The 20,167-nt window shown below is 36.9% G+C and overlaps 2 protein-coding genes across 4 annotated transcripts; one reads left to right on the top strand and one right to left on the bottom strand.

Annotated features, from left to right (window-relative positions):
• Positions 1 to 2,160: 2,160 nt before the first annotated feature.
• On the top strand, positions 2,161 to 11,802 carry LOC137727273 (uncharacterized). 3 transcript variants are annotated; one of them, XR_011067778.1, is made up of 17 exons: positions 2,161 to 2,269; positions 2,361 to 2,503; positions 3,368 to 3,493; positions 3,594 to 3,788; positions 4,646 to 4,771; positions 4,872 to 5,066; positions 5,930 to 6,055; positions 6,156 to 6,350; positions 7,135 to 7,260; positions 7,361 to 7,555; positions 8,422 to 8,547; positions 8,648 to 8,842; positions 9,703 to 9,828; positions 9,929 to 10,123; positions 10,219 to 10,307; positions 11,239 to 11,388; positions 11,556 to 11,802. XR_011067778.1 is itself a non-coding variant. In XM_068466138.1 (16 exons), the coding sequence occupies exons 1-16, from the start codon at positions 2,237 to 2,239 to the stop codon at positions 11,581 to 11,583; spliced, it is 2,280 nt and encodes a 759-aa protein (XP_068322239.1). In that variant the 5' UTR covers positions 2,161 to 2,236; the 3' UTR covers positions 11,584 to 11,802. The 3 variants fall into 3 exon arrangements, 1 of the variants encoding a protein (XP_068322239.1); XR_011067779.1 differs by lacking the exon at positions 11,556 to 11,802 and adding an exon at positions 11,489 to 11,553; XM_068466138.1 differs by lacking the exon at positions 10,219 to 10,307.
• A 473-nt stretch (positions 11,803 to 12,275) lies between these two features.
• Positions 12,276 to 14,873, bottom strand: LOC137730202 (FAD-linked sulfhydryl oxidase ERV1). The gene is made up of 6 exons (XM_068469272.1): positions 14,558 to 14,873; positions 13,875 to 13,952; positions 13,341 to 13,388; positions 12,977 to 13,041; positions 12,713 to 12,790; positions 12,276 to 12,609 (listed from the first exon to the last, which is right to left on the bottom strand). Exons 1-6 carry the CDS (start codon positions 14,777 to 14,779, stop codon positions 12,489 to 12,491), a joined length of 612 nt encoding a protein of 203 aa, XP_068325373.1. The 5' UTR covers positions 14,780 to 14,873; the 3' UTR covers positions 12,276 to 12,488.
• Between the last annotated feature and the right edge of the window lie 5,294 nt (positions 14,874 to 20,167).

Genomic DNA, 20,167 nt, shown 5'->3' with positions numbered 1-20,167 from the left:
CTTAAACTACTAAAACAACTATGAATTAACAACATAGATGCACGAAAACAAGCTAAGTAAGTCGCCTAAATATGCTCCTATCAATCCCCGGTTTAGAACGATCCCTACTTATACATATACTACAATTGTCACAAGAGGGTTTTAATTTGTGTGCTTATTTAGTTCGCATCAATATAATTAGTTATTGATTATAACAATTGATAAGCTGCTCAAAATTGAACTAATTCATTGGGGTCTCCTAAATCACTCATATCTCTTCCTCCTTAACATGTATAATACGTTTTACATTGTCGGCTATTGATCGTCCGTTCTAAAATAATCTTGAATAGATAGTTTGATGAGGTGGGCAGCTTTGCCCTAAGTCATAGCCAACTCATACAACATCCATGAGCGCCAGGCATGCGATTGGAGAAAAGTTTAAGAGGAAATTGTAGTAATGGTTCCTCAACTTTATTTTCATGACCATTGGTCTCGCAACTCGTCAAAATGTGTAGTTATAGTCATTTTCCTTAATACCGTTAATGATTCTGTTAAAATCACTCACGTGCGGGGCACATGAGACTAACTGTAGCGGCAATTAAGGAAACATATTATTTCTCTTGGGTTGGAGTCGATCGAACGTAGCAAAGGGGGTTGCATAAGGTTTTGTGAGGAGGGTTATTTATGAGTTGTTTGAGTGTTCAATCCCTCCAAAACTGATAATACTCATTGCACTTGGGTTTGCAATCGGAAATTTGGGTGTTTTAAGGTTCGATTTCAAGGTTAGTTTAGTAGAGGACGATGGAGTTGTTGGATGTCATGAGGTGGATCGGAGATCCTCCGAAATATTGTAAGGTTTTCCGGAAAACTTGAACCTTTTATAATTTGTTATTCTATATGGGTGTTTTTGAGGAGAAGATGTACCTTTTATTAGTTGATTTCTTCATCTTTGTCATGCTTTCTTTTGAGATTCTTGTGTATGCAACTTTTGTTGATATTATAGTGTTTGTGGTCCTCATTGGCAATGGCTTCCAAATTATTCATGTTGCTCTCAGGTTTAGTGAACTGCCTTCTCTTCCATGCGTTCTCCTCTATACCAATGCTGTAAAGCCTTCTTCATTCTCCTCTATACTAGTGCAGTAAATCTCTTCCACACCACATCGTCCATAAGCGCTTTGAAATTGAGTTTATGTGGTTGTTTTTCTTCATTAAAAGTTGATTACTACAATACATGGGATTTTGAGAATTGGGCGTGGATGAAGTTTCAATTGGGGATGGGTATCGACTTCAACCTGGGAAATAATATGTTTCCTTAATTGCCCCTATAGTCAGTCTCATGTGCCACGCACATGACTGAATTTAACGGATTTATTGACGGTGTTAAGGAAAATGACCATAGCTGCACTTTTTGATGAGTTGAAGGACCAATGGTCATGGAAATATAGTTGAGGGACCATTGCTCTAATTAAATTAAAGTTAAGGGACTATTTCTACAATTTCCTCAAAAGTTTAATGGTTTATGCAGCTCCAAACATAAAAGCGCTCACCTAATGCTCTATCCTACTTTATCATGCTCACTTGACCCATTTTTTCTCTCACCCTCCCCTCACAACCCTCTTAATCTAGTTCCCCTATGAAGGACCTTCTAGTGATTGGGGTATCAACGTATGTAGCAAAATCCACTATGTTCCTCATTAGACTTTTTAGCCAAAATAATTCATGTGATTTGCATAATTCATCACTTTGGTCCCTAAGAATTGAAATCAATAGAAGTGGTCCCTGAGTTTGTGCATCATCAATCATTTTGGTTCTTCCATGAAAAATTATGTTAAATAAGGAGCAAAATAAAAAACATACCCTCAATTTAATGAACAATGGACCAAATGATTTGACAAAAAATGAGGGTATTTTTGTCATTTTAGCCTTATTTAATGAAGATTTTTCATGAAATGACCAAAATGATTGATGATGTACAAACTCATGGATTACTTCTATCAATTTCAAATCACAAGGACCAAAGTGAGAAGTTATACAAATTTCAGAAACCATTTTAACTAAAAGATCTCCTCATTATATATACTTAAAAAAAGTTTAAGGACAAACTTGAGTCGAAAGGTATATTTGGAGGACTAAATATAAAAAGACGAAAAGATATTGTAAAAGTTCAAGGGCGAATCTCTAATTAACCCAAGCTAAATAAATGGTTGCTTGAGAACAAAGGCGAATCTGTTCACAGAGAAACTCTTCAGCGTTCATCATGGCAGCCCAAGCTCGTTCTCCTTGTGCTCAGGTAAAATCTATCACTTTACGCTTTGTGTGAACTCGAAATCTTGATTCTTTTGAAATTTGAAACAAAGGGTTTCAGTCATTTATGCGATCAGGAGGACCCATTTCTAGAAAATGAGGAAGAATTGTTTTATGGAGCTGAATCGGGTTGGGTCGAAGCCCGAACATCATGCGATCACCTTGCTTCCCTGTCCTCTAATCTCGATCACATTCCCACTCTTGATACCGCCTGCAACAGGTTCACATTTTTTTCTTCTCTGAGATTTTATCTTTTTTTTTTTTTTAATTGTTTGTTGATTGATTTGTGCCAAGTTTACCCAGTTCTTAATTCGGCTTTTGATCACTTAATATTTTCACTTAAGAGCATATACTCTTGCACCCGAAGTCCCGAGTTCGATCCCCCTTGGCTGCTAGCTTGGTAAGATATGCAAAAATAAGATAAAAACTAAAAAATTCTTACCCACAAGGAATTTTACATTCTTTTTTCGGTTTGCAAGGGGGAATTGCATCCTTATTCGTAGCTAATTGTTGAAAGTGTGCTGATCGAGGTGCCTCGTCTACAACATGAGGGTGTACTAGTTTAAATGAACTGTAGTATCTTCCTTAGAGGCGACATAAATCATAACATCTTATAATTTATGATCAATTCATTCAATATTTCCTTTTTTAGAGGACAAATTCCCACATTTAAATTATGTATCAGATGTACTAATACCCTACCCTCTATCCATAGAGTACATTGAATGTACTTTGGGTACTTCATAGAAGACCTTATCACCAATTTGAACTTTTGTACCATAGTTGTTTAGTTGTAATAGGGATAGAAAGCAAACTCGGCCTAGTTCGAAGGCGATCATTCTTTTCTTAACTTAATGCATTTTGCCTGTTTATTCCAAAATGCCATTGATAAAAAGAGAACTTCAAACGAAAGAAAATTTCAAAGTTTTGTCATTGAATAAAAGCTCCAAATAGTTGAATTACAAAGATCTGTTGCATTCTTCTGTTGATTCTTTATGCTTTACATTGATAAAAGTCCAAGCTCCTGATTCCTGAACCATACCTAACGCCTTTAATCTGGGGAACAATTTTCGTATTATACTAGATGCCAGCACCCCAATAAGAACTGGTTATGTTTGCACTGTAAGGTCGTCCTCTGCGGCCGCTACGTGAACAAGCACATGCTTCAGCATTATGGGCGGACAAATCATTGTCTTGCTCTCAGCTATAGGTACAATTAACAATGCTTTCTACTAAGGCATCCACAAGTATTTTTCTTTACTTCTATAGCATGATTTTTACAAAGCTGCCTCGGTTTACATTTCGTGCAGTGACCTATCCGTCTGGTGTTATTCCTGTCATGCATATTTAGATGCTCAGCAGATTGCACAACTGCGGCCTGTATACGAAAGTGCCTACATCCTGAAATTTGGCAAGGCCCCACCAGCCCGAACATCATGCGATCACCTTGCTTCCCTGTCCTCCGATCTCGCTCACATTCCCACTCCTGACACTGCCTGCAACAGGTTCCTATTTTTTTCTTCTCTGAGATTTGATCTTTTTTTTTGTTTTTTTTAATTGTTTGTTGATTGATTTGTGCCAAGTTTACCCAGTTCTTAATTCAGCTTTTGATCACTTAATATTTTTACTTAAGAATACTCTTGCACCTGAAATCCCGAGTTCGATCCCCCTTGGCTGCTAGCTCTGTAAGATATGCAAAAATAAGATAAAAACTATAAAATTCTTACCCACATGGAATCTTACATTCTTTTTTCGGTTAGCAAGGGGGAATTGCATCCTTATTCGTAGCTAATTGTTGAAAGTGTGCTGATCGAGGTGCCTCGTCTACAACGTGAGGGTGTACTAGTTTAAATGAACTGTAGTATCTTCCTTGGAGGCAACAGAAATTGTAAAATCTTATAATTTACGATCAATTAATTCAATATTTCCTTTTTTAGAGGACAAATTCCCACATTTAAATTATGTATCAGATGTACTAATACCCTACTCTCTGTAGAGTACATTGAATGTACTGTGTACTTCATAGAGGGCCATATCACCAATTTGAACTTTTGTACCATAGTTGCTTAGTTGTAATAGGGATAGAAAGCAAACCCGGCCTAGTTCGAAGGATATCATTCTTTTCTTAACTTAGTGTGTTTCGCCTTTTATTCCAAAATGCCATTGATAAAAAGAGGACTTTAAAGGAAAGATAATTTCAAAGTTTTGTCATTGAATAAAAGCTTCAAATAGTTGAATTACAAAGATCTGTTGCATGCTTCTGTTGATTCTTTATGCTTTACATTGATAAAAGTCCAAGCTCCTGATTCCCGAATCATACCTAACGCCTTTAATCTGGGGAACAATTTTCGTATTGTACTAGATGCCAGCACCCCAATAAGAACTGGTTATGTTTGCGTTGTAAGGTCGTCCTCTACAGCCGCTATGTGAACAAGCACATGCTTCAGCATTATGAGCGGACAAATCATTGTCTTGCTCTCAACTATAGGTACAATTAACAATGCTTTCTACTGAGGCATCCACAAGTATTTTTCTTTATTTCTATAGTGTGATTTTTACAAAGCTGCCTTGGTTTACATTTCGTGCAGTGACCTATCCGTCTGGTGTTATTCCTGTCATGCATATTTAGATGCTCAGCTGATCGCACAACTGTGGCCTGTATATGAAACTGCCTACATCCTGAAATTTGGCCAGGCCCCACCAGCCCGAACATCATGCGATCACCTTGCTTCCCTGTCCACTGATCTCGCTCACATTCCCACTCCTGATACTGCCTGCAACAGGTTCCTATTTTTTTCTTCTCTGAGATTTTGATCTGTCTTTTTTTTTAATTGTTTGTTGATTGATTTGTACCAAGTTTACCCAGTTCTTAATTCAGCTTTTGATCACTTAATATTTTTACTTAAGAGCATTTACTCTTGCACCCAATGTCCTGAGTTCGATCCTCCTTGGCTGCTAGCTTGGTAAGATATGCAAAAATAAGATAAAAACTATAAAATTCTTACCCACAAGGAATCTACATTCTTTTTTCGGTTAGCAAGGGGGAATTGCATCCTTATTCATAGCTAATTGTTGAAAGTGTGCTGATCGAGGTGCCTTGTGTAGAACGTGAGGGTGTTCTAGTTTAAATGAACTATAGTATCTTCCTTAGAGGTGACAGAAATCGTAAAAGCTTATAATTTACTTTCAATTAATTCAATATTTCCTTTTTTAGAGGACAAATTCCCACATTTAAATTATGTATCAGATGTACTAATACCCTACCTTCTATTTGTAGAGTACATTGAATGTACTTTGTTTACTTCATAGAAGACCATATGACCAATTTGAACTTTTGTACCATAGTTGCTTAGTTGTAATAGGGATAGAAAGCAAACCCGGCCTAGTTCGAAGGCGATCATTCTTTTCTCAACTTAGTTTGTTTTGCCTGTTTATTCCAAAATGCCATTGATAAAAAGAGGACTTCAAAGGAAAGAAAATTTCAAAGTTTTGTCATTGAATAAAAGCTTCAAATAGTTGAATTACAAAGATCTGTTGCATGCTTCTGTTGATTCTTTATGCTTTACATTGATAAAAGTCCAAGCTCATGATTCCCGAATCATACCTAACGCCTTTAATCTGGGGAACAATTTTCGTATTATACTAGATGCCAGCACCCCAATAAGAATTGGTTATGTTTGCGCTGTAAGGTCGTCCTCTGCGGCCGCTACGTGAACAAGCACATGCTTCAGCATTATGAGCGGACAAATCATTGTCTTGCTCTCAGCTATAGGTACAATTAACAATGCTTTCTACTATGGCATCCACAAGTATTTTTCTTTACTTCTATAGCGTGATTTTTACAAAGCTCCCTTGGTTTACATTTCGTGCAGTGACCTATCTGTCTGGTGTTATTCCTGTCATGCGTATTTAGATGCTCAGCTGATCGCACAACTGCGGCCTGTATATGAAAGTGCCTACATCCTGAAATTTGGCAAGGCCCCACCAGCCCGAACATCATGCGATCACCTTGCTTCCCTGTCCTCTGATCTTGCTCACATTCCCACTCCTGATACTGCCTGCAACAGGTTCCTATTTTTTTTCTTCTCTGAGATTTGATGTTTTTTTTTTAATTGTTTGTTGATTGATTTGTGCCAAGTTTACCCAGTTCTTAATTCAGCTTTTGATCACTTAATATTTTTACTTAAGAGCATATACTCTTGCACCCGAAGTCCCGAGTTCGATCCCCCTTCGCTGCTAGCTTGGTAAGATATGCAAAAATAAGATATAAACTATAAAATTCTTACCCACAAGGAATCTTACATTCTTTTTTCGGTTAGCAACGGGGAATTGCATCCTTATTCGTAGCTAATTGTTGAATGTGTGCTGATCGAGGTGCCTCGTCTACAACGTGAGGGTGTTCCAGTTTAAATGAACTATAGTATCTTCCTTAGAGGTGACAAATCGTAAAATCTTATAATTTACCTTCAATTAATTCAATATTTCCTTTTTTAGAGGACAAATTCCCACATTTAAATTATGTATCAGATGTACTAATACCCTACCTTCTATCCGTAGAGTACATTGAATGTACTTTGTGTACTTCATAGAAGACCATATGGATCATTCTTTTCTTAACTTAGTGTGTTTTGCCTGTTTATTCCAAAATGCCATTGAGAAAAAGAGGACTTCAAGGGAAAGATAATTTCAAAGTTTTGTCATTGAATAAAAGCTTCAAATAGTTGAATTACAAAGATCTGTTGCATGCTTCTGTTGATTCTTTATGCTTTACATTGATAAAAGTCCAAGCTCATGATTCCCGAATCATACCTAACGCCTTTAATCTGGGGAACAATTTTTGTATTATACTAGATGCCAGCACCCCGATAAGAATTGGTTATGTTTGCGCTGTAAGGTCGTCCTCTGTGGCCGTGACGTGAACAAGCACATGCTTCAGCATTATGAGCGGACAAATCATTGTCTTGCTCTCAGCTATAGGTACAATTAACAATGCTTTCTACTATGGCATCCACAAGTCTTTTTCTGTACTTCTATTGTGTGATTTTTACAAAGCTGCCTCGGTTTACATTTCGTGCAGTGACCTATCCATCTGGTGTTATTCCTGTCATGCATATTTAGATGCTCAGCTGATCGCACAACTGCGGCCTGTATATGTAACTACGTACATCCTGAAATTTGGCAAGGCCCCACCAGCCCTAACATCATGCGATCACCTTGCTTCCCTGTCCTCTGATCTCGCTCACATTCCCACGCCTGATACTGCCTGCAACAGGTTCCTATTTTTTTCTTCTCTGAGATTTGATTTTTTTTTTTTTTTTTTAATTGTTTGTTGATTGATTTGTGCCAAGTTTACCCAGTTCTTAATTCAGCTTTTGATCACTTAATATTTTTACTTAAGAGCATATACTCTTGCACCCAAAGGTGCGAGTTCGATCCCCCTTGGCTGCTAGCTCGGTAAGATATGCCAAAATAAGATAAAAACTAAAAAATTCTTACCCACAAGGAATCATACATTCTTTTTTCGGTGAGCAAGGGGGAATTACATCCTTATTCGTAGCTAATTGTTGAAAGTGTGCTGATCGAGGTGCCTCGTCTACAACGTGTGGGTCTACTAGTTTAAATGAACTGTAGTATCTTCCTTTGAGGCGACAGAAATCATAAAATCTTATAATTTACAATCAAGTAATTCAATATTTCCTTTTTTAGAGGACAAATTCCCACATTTAAATTATGTATTAGATGTACTAATACCCTACCTTTTATCCGTAAAGTACATTGAATGTACTTTGTGTACTTCACAGAAGACCATATGACCAATTTGAACTTTTGTACCATAGTTGCTTAGTTGTAATAGGGATAGAAAGGAAACTCAGCCTAGTTTGAAGGCGATCATTCTTTTCTTAACTTAGTGTGTTTTGCCTGTTTATTCCAAAATGCCATTGATAAAAAGAGAACTTCAAACGAAAGAAAATTTCAAAGTTTTGTCATTGAATAAAAGGTTCAATTAGTTGAATTACCAAGATCTGTTGCATGCTTCTGTTGATTCTTTATGCTTTACATTGATAAAAGTCCAAGCTTCGGATTCCTGAATCATACCTAACCCCTTTAATCTGGGGAACAATTTTCGTATTATACTAGATGCCAGCACCCCAGTAAGAACTGGTTATGTTTGCGCTGTAAGGTCGTCCTCTGCAGCCGCTACGTGAACAAGCACATGCTTCAGCATTATGAGCGGACAAATCATTGTCTTGCTCTCAGCTATAGGTACAATTAACAATGCTTTCTACTATGGCATCCACAAGTATTTTTCTTTACTTCTATAGCGTGATTTTTACAAAGCTCCCTCGGTTTACATTTCGTGCAGTGACCTATCTGTCTGGTGTTATTCCTGTCATGCGTATTTAGATGCTCAGCTGATCACACAACTGCGGCCTGTATATGAAAGTGCCTACATCCTTAAATTTGGCAAGGCCCCACCAGCCCGAACATCATGCGATCACCTTGCTTCCCTGTCCTCTGATCTTGCTCACATTCCCACTCCTGATACTGCCTGCAACAGGTTCCTATTTTTTTCTTCTCTGAGATTTGATGTTTTTTTTTTAATTGTTTGTTGATTGATTTGTGCCAAGTTTACCCAGTTCTTAATTCAGCTTTTGATCACTTAATATTTTTACTTAAGAGCATATACTCTTGCACCCGAAGTCCCGAGTTCGATCCCCCTTCGCTGCTAGCTTGGTAAGATATGCAAAAATAAGATAAAAACTATAAAATTCTTAGCCACAAGGAATCTTACATTCTTTTTTCGGTTAGCAACGGGGAATTGCATCCTTATTCGTAGCTAATTGTTGAAAGTGTGCTGATCGAGGTGCCTCGTCTACAACGTGAGGGTGTTCCAGTTTAAATGAACTATAGTATCTTCCTTAGAGGTGACAGAAATTGTAAAATCTTATAATTTACCTTCAATTAATTCAATATTTCCTTTTTTAGAGGACAAATTCCCACATTTAAATTATGTATCAGATGTACTAATACCCTACCTTCTATCCGTAGAGTACATTGAATGTACTCTGTGTACTTCATAGAAGACCATATGACCAATTTGAACTTTTGTACCATAGTTGCTTAGTTGTAACAGTGATAGAAAGCAAACCCGGCTTAGTTCGAAGGCGATCATTCTTTTCTTAACTTAGTGTGTTTTGCCTGTTTATTCCAAAATGCCATTGATAAAAAGAGGACTTCAAAGGAAGGATAATTTCAAAGTTTTGTCATTGAATAAAAGCTTCAAATAGTTGAATGACAAAGATCTGTTGCATGCTTCTGTTGATTCTTTATGCTTTACATTGATAAAAGTCCAAGCTCATGATTCCCGAATCATACCTAACGCCTTTAATCTGGGGAACAATTTTTGTATTATACTAGATGCCAGCACCCCAATAAGAACTGGTTATGTTTGCGCTGTAAGGTCGTCCTCTGCGGCCGCTATGTGAACAAGCACATGCTTCAGCATTATGAGCGGACAAATCATTGTCTTGCTCTCAGCTATAGGTACAATTAACAATGCTTTCTACTAAGGCATCCACAAGTATTTTTCTTGACTTCTATAGCTTGATTTTTATGAAGCTGCCTCGGTTTACATTTCGTGCAGTGACCTATCCGTTTGGTGTTATTCCTGTCATTCATATTTAGATGCTCAGCTGATCGCACAACTGCGGCCTGTATATGAAAGTGCCTACATCCTGAAATTTGGCAAGGCCCCACCAGCCCGAACTTCATGTGATCACCTTGCTTCCCTTTCCACTGATCTCGCTCACATTCCCACTCCTTTTACTGCCTGCAACAGGTTCCTATTTTTTTCTTCTCTGCGATTTGATGTTTTTTGTTTTAATTGTTTGTTGATTGATTTGTGAAACTGCCTACATCCTGAAATTTGGCAAGGCCCCACCATTCCGAACATCGTGCGATCACCTTGCTTCCCTGTCGTCTGATCTCGCTCACATTCCCACTCCTGATACTGCTTGCAACAGGTTCCTATTTTTTTCTTCTTAGAGATTTGATCTTTTTTAAATTGTTTGTTGTTTGATTTGTGCCAAGTTTGCCCGGTTCTTAAATCAGCTTTTGATCACTTAATATTTATACTTAATAGCATATACTCTTGCACCTGAAGTCCTGGGTTCAATCCCACTTTGCTGCTAGCTTGGTCAAGGTGTTTACTTTTTCTCAAAAAATTTCACAACCCATCCTTGAGGGTTTGCATTCTCAATTTATATGCTGTTTCTGAAGCATATCAGAGGATGCTACCGTTGATTGCCCTAAGATTTGCAAAAGTAGGATAAAAACTATAAAATTCTTACCCAAAAGGAATCTTACATTCTTTTTTTTTGGGTTAGCAAGGGGGAATTGCATCCTTATTTGTAGCTAATTGTTGAAAATGTGATGATCGAGGTGCCTCGTCTACAGCATGATGGTGTACTAGTTTAAATGAACTGTAGTATCTTCCTTAGAGGCAACATTAATCATAAAATCTTATAATTTAAGATCAATTCATTCAATATTTCCTTTTTTATAGGATAAATTCCCACGTTTAAATTATATATCAGATGTACTAGTACCCTACCCTCTACTTTGTGTACTTCATAGAAGACCATGTCACCAATTTGAACTTTTGTACCATCGTGCTTGGTTGTAATATGAATAGAAAGGAAACTCGGCCTAGTTCGAAGGTGATCATTCTTTTCTTAACTTAGTGTGCTTTGCCTGTTTATTCCAAGTGCCATTGATAAAAAGAGAACTTCAAACGAAAGAAAATTTCAAAGTTTTGTCATTGAATAAAATCTTGAAATAGTTGAATTGCGAAGATGTGTAGCATGCTTCTGTTGATTCTTTATGCTTTACATTAATAAAAGTCCAAGCGCCTGATTCCTGAATCATACCTAACGTCTTTAATCTGGGGAACAGTTTTCGTATTATACTAGATGCCAGCACCCCAACGAGAACTGGTTATGTTTGTGCTGTAACTTGTAAGGACGTCCTCTGCAGCCGCTACTTGAACAAGCACATGCTTCAGCACTATCAGCGGGCAAATCATGGTCTTGCTCTCAGCTATAGGTACAATTACCAATGCTTTCTACCAAGTTATCCGCAAGTCTTTTTCTTTACTTGTATAGCGTTGTTTTTACAAAGTTGCCAAGGTTTACATTTCGTGCAGTGACCTATCCTTCTGGTGTTTTTCCTGTGTTGCATATTTAGATGCTCAACTGATCCCATAACTGCAGGTTGTATATGAAACTGCCTACATTCTGAAATTTGGCGGGGCCCCACCATTCCGTACGGTTTAATAGCCAACATGGGACATAATCTAACTGAGGGTTTAGATCTGGAAGTCAAATTGTCACACTACTCTTCTGGGAGCTTTTTTTTTTTCTGTCGTTACGTTATTTTTCGAACGAGCAGATGGTCTCGGATGAGGTGTTTTTAAAAAGATCTGTTCTTATCAAATGTTTATTACTGCCGTGATGACCATGACCAAGGTTATGTTCAAATGGTTGGTTCTCACATATTGTCCAATGCCCTTGGGTTGTTTGCTTTCGAAAGTTAGGATTCTTGAATCTGGTTGAAAGGCTGGTTGTTTAGACCATTGTTTCATTAAGCAAAGCTCATAATTTTGACCGATTTGTCAAAAGTTTACGAGGATGTTCGCTATACCAAACCAACACATCTCGAAAAAATTAGCCTTCCAGCTAAGGGTGGAAATGTGCTGGCCATCACCAAATCGACGGTAAAATTCAACCATAGAGGTGACAAAATAATATCAACTTAATGATGAAGACATCAGTAAGGAAATTGTGATGTGAAATATTTTGAACCGAAAGACTCATTTGTTATTTATTTAATCCATCGTCTAAGTTCCTTGCACAACCTCCCCACTAGGAACACAATCTAAAACTAAGTTCCATTTTTATGAGATGTCACATCCATGAGAGCATAACTACAAAAACCGCAAAGTATGCGCTGTGCTATTTATAATCAACTGTAAGGACATGTAGCGAGTTCAAGTTTGACTAATCTCGCTTTGTTGGATTCTTTGTGCATAGCTAGATGATAGCATGACAATTTATCTGCAGCTCATGAAATTCCTTATACGGAAGTTGATTACAATCAGCGATTTGTGCAATAATACCATCAACTCTAATCATTCAACAAAGTACTTAAAATGCTTTGTCGCCAAAATCTCCGGTAATTCCTAGTAGATCGCAAGCACGCTGTTCACACTCTAACTTGCCCCAGCGTGCATCAACGCGTTCACAGGGGAAAATCGGTTTGTTAAGGCTGCATCAACTCCGCATATTAGATCTCAAAAGAATGTAATTTGCTAGAATATAAACATTATCCGGTTTCTGGGATTACAAACCAGGACAGTTACAGAACTTACCTTCTATTAACTGTATTATGCACATGACACAGCCATTGGGAGAACTCGGCATGCGATCCAGCCTGTACAGGATTTGATCTGCCAAACACGTATACATCTATAAGTTCACAATTATACTAGAGGGGCAGAGTTCGACTGCAGCACTTGAATCACATTTAATTATTCAATAGCGAATGACCCTATGACGTAGTTGAGAACTACTACGAGGAACTAGATTAAAACTAAAATGATGAGCAAAGTTGAAACGAAGATGAAATTGTGAACCTCAGAATTTCTTGAAAGTGATCCGCACATTCCTTGCAGGGGTACATCCGTGATAATATCGACATCTGCATGGTAAACGCCATCAAAATGAGTTGGCCCGACTGCCTAATCTAGTTCTTCTACACTGTGTAATATCACTTTCAAAACTAAACATTCCAGCGTATTACGAGAAATCGTCTGCAAAAATATATAAAGAAATTTCCTTTTGTTTTTCTCTGCATAACTCACTTAAAATTCTGATGAGACTCCATCCAAAAGAAATAAGAATGTAAGAGTGCGTAAAATTTTCTGTGTATATTTATATGGAGAGAGAGAGAGAGAGAGAGAGAGAGAGAGAGAGAGAGAGAGAGAGAAAGTAGCATACCAGTTCCTTTACATCCTTCTTCTGTTGCCTTGTCGGTTTATCTGGATACTGAAAATTTCGAAAAAGTCTTAACGAAGTTAATCTACATTAAACAACTAATAACTAAATATCATTTTGGGAGTTGCAATGCCATGCACAAAAAGGAAGAGACTCAGAGAATGGCAGAGGCAAATAGAGTTTTTGCACATTTTCGTTAATCCATGACCAAGATCTATATAGACACAGACCCACGGATCCAGACATCTTGATCGGAAAAGAATCAATAGAAAAGAAAGAATTGGAATTGATCGAAATATTTCTCAAAACAAACAAAAAGGGAACGAAGGACGAAACATAAATCATGGATCAACTAATTGTTTAAGAAGCGTTGTGATAAAGTGCAGAAGAAGCAGTTGTACAATAGTAATTTTCTAGCAATCTGTTTTTTTAGCAAGTAGTTAGACTAGGTACGTAGCCCAGATGAGAGTAATCACACATACAATACTAAACAAATTTACAGCACGTTGGATAATTACTATAAACTATTTCCTTTACCTGAGCAGCAAGAGTGTGAAGAAACGTCCAAGTGGATCTTCCGAGTTCTTCTTTAGTCAAAGGAGAAACCGATTTTCCCTGAATATAAGGAATCGATTAAGATTTACCAACAATTCAATTTCGTTTTGAAATCCTAAATAACTTTTGACTAAATAATATGGCTTGAAAATGTCATGGAAGCTAACTATGGACTGCAAGACGTGAAAGAGGAGTCACAATATAGGTGGCCTTCTCAGAAGCTGAACCCTAAACCCAACCTGCATACATTCCCCAAAAAAACCACACCATCTTTCCCTTTATCTATAGAATTAATGATGATAATAACAAGAAAACGATTCAACCCGGTCAGCGATTAAGCCGATCCTAAGTTGCTGCAACCACAAAACCTCACCCGAACCCTACATTTACGTACACAATCCACCGAACAAAAGCGCCAGATAAAAATCATATTTCAATAGGATTCACTCTATGCGAATTAGAGAAGAAGCCACATGCATTGATATTTGTATTTGATACATACAAATCCGCATCAGACTCTCGTTGAGGACTTTTATCGAATACTTTCCGTACTACCCATATCTCTAGCACATAAGATAAACATGGATGTCCAATAAAGGCTGCAACTTTAAGAACAAAAACACTGCAAATCAGTGAGTTTAAAGATTATAGACGAGCAATAGTACCATTTTCGTGCTGAGGATATCTTTAGGCTGGGATTGGGTGGAGCCATTGTCTGATGAGCCTGCCACTTTGGAGGAGGAAGAGAGGAGGCGTTTTTGGGCTGTGGGTGATGGCTCGAGAGACTGGGCGATGAGATTCGAGAGTTGGGTTTGAATCGAATTGGAGACTTTTGCAAAAGTTTGAAAGAGGGCGTGGAATGGATGCTCCGACATCTTCATACACATCGACAGGGGGAATATGTGGCGGGAAATAAGGTTGCTCTCATTGTTTCTAGGGTTTGTAATGACGGCTCTCTCTACGTATGTTTTCAATTTTTTTGGTAAGTTCTTTTTTTATTTTTTGTGAACCTTAATTTTCTTCTTAATTTACGCGAAACTGTATGGTAAGTGTTGAAAACATTGGCATTGTTATGAATGCCCATACACAGATTTTTCAATGCCCACAAATGTGATATAGACTTTGGAAACAAAAGGATCGTATTTTCAAAGTTATGCGATGTAAATTTCAAAATGTAATAATGCGAGTTGCTCTATAAATAGAACACTTGACGAAGGTTAGAAACTTTGGTCGGTCAATTTTTCGAGCACATCAATACATGAAGTGTCCTAAAGCAAGAAGGAGTTCATGACGATATTTCTTTCCGAAGGCGTCCTGACAATCAGCCACACACTAAAAAAAAAAAAAAAACCCTTTTGCCTCAATCCATCCTGCAACAAACTTGCCGAGGCACAAATTATTAATAAATGATGACTATTGCAAGAATATAGGGTACAATTAATGAAGAAAAAAAATCTTAAGATATAAATCACAACTAATTAATTACTACTACTTCTAAACTAAAAAAAAAAAAAATTTAACCACTTGCTAAGGAATTCAATGTCTAATAAGATTATTATTTTATTATCATTTAATATTATAATCTAATGGTATTTCTCTTTATTTGTAAGTGAGAGGTTTTAAATTTGATTTTCGCCAAAGGCTAATTTAAACCATAGACCATTGTGAGGCATAATCTACTCGCTCACTTTTAATGTAAATAATATCGTTTGTTAAAAAAAAAAAATTTACTACATTAGTTAATTAGCTCCAATAAGATTTGGAATCGTTACTTGCATATATAATCAAACCATATTTGATAAGTATTGACAGTTGAATAGTTGTAATCACTACCAAGAATCTTTTGGATAGTCTTTGTTCTTTCTTTCTTTCGTTTCTTTTTTTATTTTTTATTTTATCCCTATCACCTTCCCAAGTCCATACGCAAACTCACTATATTATAGGGTGAACTGCCAATTTAATCCTTAAATTATCATCTGAGTGAAAATTAGGTCTCTAAATTATTATTTTTAGAAAAATTAGTCCTTGAATTATAAAAATCTGTCAATTACATCCCTAAGACCATCTCCAATGATGACTTATAACCTAAACTTTCCCCCTTTTTTCCCCCCAAAATCCACTCCAACCCATAACCCAAAATTAACCTAAAACCTAAAACTCATTTAAGGGTCAAATACCAGCCCAGTTTTAAGCCACAAACCAAAATGGGCCTCACCAACTGAGATTGAAACTGGGTCTGTGAAGCCCAGTTCCCTTTCCCGACTCGCCCACGCGCTACACACGCGAGGCACTTCAGCCAGTCGACAGCCCCACGTGGGGGTGTTCCCTCAGCAATCAATCCAATGAGCAGCCCAACGGCTATTTTTTATAATTCAACGGTGACGTTTAACTGGGCCGTTGGTTAATCCAACAGTCCAGGTTCAAATTTTTTTTTTTTTTTAGTTTTATATTTATGTATTTATTGAATCCAACGGCTTAGATCAAATATAATTAAATATAACAGTAAAAAAAAAAAGATCTAACGGTCCAAATTTAAATCCAACAGCTAGAATAATTTTAAAAAATTATTTAACTTAAAATTCAACCAAAAACTCTATAAATACTTGTATTTGTTCAAACATCCACACAAAACTCACTTTTCTCCTACAATTCTTCCAATTTTTCTTTATACCATTTATTCTCATTTCCAAAATTTTCAAGATGGCAAAAGAGCATGTTAGAGGTCGTAATTGGACCTTTGACGAAGATATTACTTTATGTTTGGCATGGATTTCAATTAGCGAAGATGGTGTCGTCGGCACCAATCAAAATAGAAAGGTTTTATGGGGTAAAATCGTTGATAAGTTCCATGAAAACTCCAACGCCGGTCGAAGGGAAGTTGGTGGTGTTTATGATCAGTGGAAGATTATCAACAAAGCATGCACTTTGTGGAAAGGAAGCTTGGAAAGAGCCATGGTTGACATGCCTAGTGGAAGGGGCGCCTCAGAAATTGTGAGTTTATTTGTTGATATTTTAGTTGTCATGTACATAATAGTATTTTGCAACTAATTGTTTTTATGTATTTGTTGCATAGGGTGACAAAGCAATGGCAATTTACAAGACAAGAACTACACCAAAAAATCAAGCTTTTAAGTTGCATCATGCTTGGAACATCCTCAAGGATTGTCCGAGGTGGGGAACCGATGCGAACCAACAATATGGAAGATTATTTCATAATGAAGCCCCACCCCCCAAATGATGTCAATGAAGGTGTGAATTTTGCCGACAATGAAGGTGTCGAACAAATGACCCCAACTTTTTCTTTTGCAAGGCCCCCGGGTAGAGATAAGCAATAGGAAGCAAAAAGAAAAGGGAAGTCCCAAGATCCCACACGTGCACAATTTGCTACCAAAATGGCAATAATGAATGAAAACCAGTGTCGTCGGCAAGAAGAATCAGCCCGAATGCTTTTGGCCATGAAGGAAGAAGGGGATAGGGAGCAAGAAAGGTACGAAACTAATTTGATAATGGAGGACCTCGACAAATACACTCTAGAGAGGAAGAGATACTTACGTGGTAAGCAAAAAGAAATTTTACGAAGGAATGCCACAAGAAGTATATTTCAAGATGATGATTCATCTCAAGACTATCATCCAAGTCCATCACCAAGTCAAGATGGTGGATATCATTATTAAGTTTATGTAGTCTATGAGTTTTCGATTGTATTAAGTTTATATGGTTTATTAGTTGTCTTTTTTATTTTTTAAGTTTATGTGGTTTATTAAATGTCGTTGGTATTAAGTTTATGTGGTTTATCTTGATTTTCATGTATTGATTTAGTGATTTTTCAAAACTTATCGGAATTTAAATATTTTTAGGTTAAAATGTTCATAAAATTAATTTAGGATAGTCTACATAATTTTTTTTTTAAAGTTAATTTAAAAAAGAAATAGCCTTAATTCATTATTTGATAATCTGGGGCTAAAATTTTAGGTCAGAAGGGTTAGAGTAGAAAAGCTGTTTCTGGGCTAAAACCTAAATTTTTTGGGCTAAATATTTTTAGGTTTTAGGTTACCATTAGAGATGGTCTCATATTAGAGTCCAAGCTACTATATTTAATTTTTTGTCAATTTAAGTCACATTACTTATATGTGACATACATTAGAGGGTATTTGATAATTTTTCATAAAGAAATAGTGTGTAGTGTTAACTTTGGAGGGTTAATTAGAAGTTAGATTAGCAACCTATCTGAAATGTTAAGGGCTTATAGGCGAAAAAATGACGGTATTACACTCTAAAGTGTGTCAAGTGACTTAAGTTGACGAAAAATTGGATAAAATAGCTTTGAGTATAATAATAGGGATGATATTAGCAATTTTTAATGAATTTAGGGACTTATTTTACAGAAAATATAATTCAGGGACCTACTTTTTACTGAGGTAATAGTTCGGAGACTAAATCGGTACTTCACCCTATATTATAGTATAAACCTTTTGTTTTTATTGACTGAAGGATCTTGACACAATATTCAAAGGCTCATGAATCCACTCCAATTGAAGTTACTGCGAAATTCTTTCATTTCATCGTTTTATTTTTTTGCCTAAAGTAAATTCACATGTACTATAATTGAAATATAGAACAAAATATCAAAATAATCAATAAATTATACTAAGATTACAATAAAGATATAAAATAATACTGACTCTTCACTGCCTATTTTAAACAATTGTCTTTAATTATTGGGTAAAGTACAAAAAATTACGTCAACTATTGGTGTCACAACACTTTCATACCTCATCTTTTAAAATTAACAATGTCATACCTCATCTTATGAATTTGTGCCAATGTCAAACCTCCGTCAGTTTTTCTGTTAAATCCTGACGTGAGCAGAGATGGGACCTATTTTTTATTAAAAAATTAATTAAATATTAAAAATTAAAAAAAACAAAAAACAAAAAAACCCATCAACCCGTGTCCCCCTCCCTAAAAACCCAAATCCCCTTATCTAAGTTCTCTCCCACCTAACCATTTTTCTCCTCTCTCTCTCGCCTCTTTCTCTTCTCTCTCCTTGCAACCTGCATCCCTAAAATCCAGAACCCATAAATCCTTCCCACCTGTCCTCCCCCCCAACCTTCATCTCCGATCCCACCGACGACAACGCTACCTCTGTCGTTGACTCCAGCGATGATAGCTACAACCCCCAATCACCCCCAAACCCTAACTCTAGCCACAACCTCCACAACAACATTCCCTTCTCTTCCTCACCCCCGGAGTCTACCCCTCCGGCGATTTGCGAGAGAAAAACAAAACAACAACAACAACAACAATCCCAATAGAAAAACTCTCCGTTTTTCCCAAAAAATTTCGAGATTTTCCGAGAAAATCAGAGGAGGTGCGAGAAACAAAGAGAGAGTTGTGATCTGAGAGTGGTTCTCTTTGGTTTGAGTTTCCAATAAATGGTGTATATAGGCAGGTTAGATGATAAGGAGATAGTGGAGGTGAAGTCCATGGCGAAGGGTTCTGAGAAGGCGAAGCCTCTGCACAATTTCAAATTGCCGTGGTATTTAAAGTGAGGGAACCAGAAGCACCTGTGGTGCCAGAAGGAGAACTCCGACGCCAGCAGGAGTGGAGGGGAAGGGTCTGGGGTTAATCGGTGATCGTCAGCTTAAGGATTGAGAGCTCGTCGGCGATGATGACTCGAGTGGGAATGGTTTCTAGGTTTTGGGATTTTAGGGATGTAGGTTGCAGGGAGAGAGAAGAGAGAGAGGCGAGAGAGAGAGAGAGAGAGAGAGAGAACGGGGAGAGAGAGGGTTGGGTGGGGGAGAACTTAGAGAAGGGATCTGGGTTTTTTGGGATGGGGGACATGGGTTGATGGGTTTTTTTTGGTTTATTGTTTATTTTTAATTTTTTAATATTTAATTATTTTTTAAAAATATTAATCATTTTTTAATAAAAATGGGTCCTGTTTCTGGCCACGTCAGCATTTAATAGAAAAAGTATCAGAAAAACTGATGGAAGTTTGACATTGGCACAAATTCATAAGATGAGGTATGACATTGTCAATTTTAAAAGATGAGGTATGAAAGTGTCGTGACACCAATAGTTGAGGTAATTTTTTGTATTTTACCCTTAATTATTCGTTAACATTTGGGTCTCTTTTTTATTCAATTTTGTTTATTATGTGGTTGTTGTCATGTTACTTCTCAAATGCTTCCAAATTTTAGTATATTATAAACTTTTGTATTTGTTGACTGAAGGAGCTCGACTTGTGTTTAGATATTTAAGTATCATTGGTT

Source organism: Pyrus communis, chromosome 3, assembly GCF_963583255.1.
Source record: "Pyrus communis chromosome 3, drPyrComm1.1, whole genome shotgun sequence".
Taxonomy (NCBI): Eukaryota; Viridiplantae; Streptophyta; class Magnoliopsida; order Rosales; family Rosaceae; genus Pyrus; species Pyrus communis.
This window is presented reverse-complemented; position numbering and strand designations above follow the sequence as displayed.

Coding starts and splice junctions, on each gene's coding strand:
- LOC137727273 (XM_068466138.1), top strand. CDS start 2,237: ATGGCAGCCCAAGCTCGTTCTCCTTGTGCTCAG. Junction 6,056..6,155: donor TGTCTTGCTCTCAGCTATAG/GTACAATTAACA, acceptor CATTTCGTGCAG/TGACCTATCTGTCTGGTGTT. Junction 7,556..8,421: donor CCTGATACTGCCTGCAACAG/GTTCCTATTTTT, acceptor GTATTATACTAG/ATGCCAGCACCCCAGTAAGA.
- LOC137730202 (XM_068469272.1), bottom strand. CDS start 14,779: ATGTGTATGAAGATGTCGGAGCATCCATTCCACGCCCTCTTTCAAACT. Junction 13,389..13,874: donor TTCACACTCTTGCTGCTCAG/GTAAAGGAAATA, acceptor CGAAATTTTCAG/TATCCAGATAAACCGACAAG. Junction 12,610..12,712: donor CATAATACAGTTAATAGAAG/GTAAGTTCTGTA, acceptor GAGTTGATGCAG/CCTTAACAAACCGATTTTCC.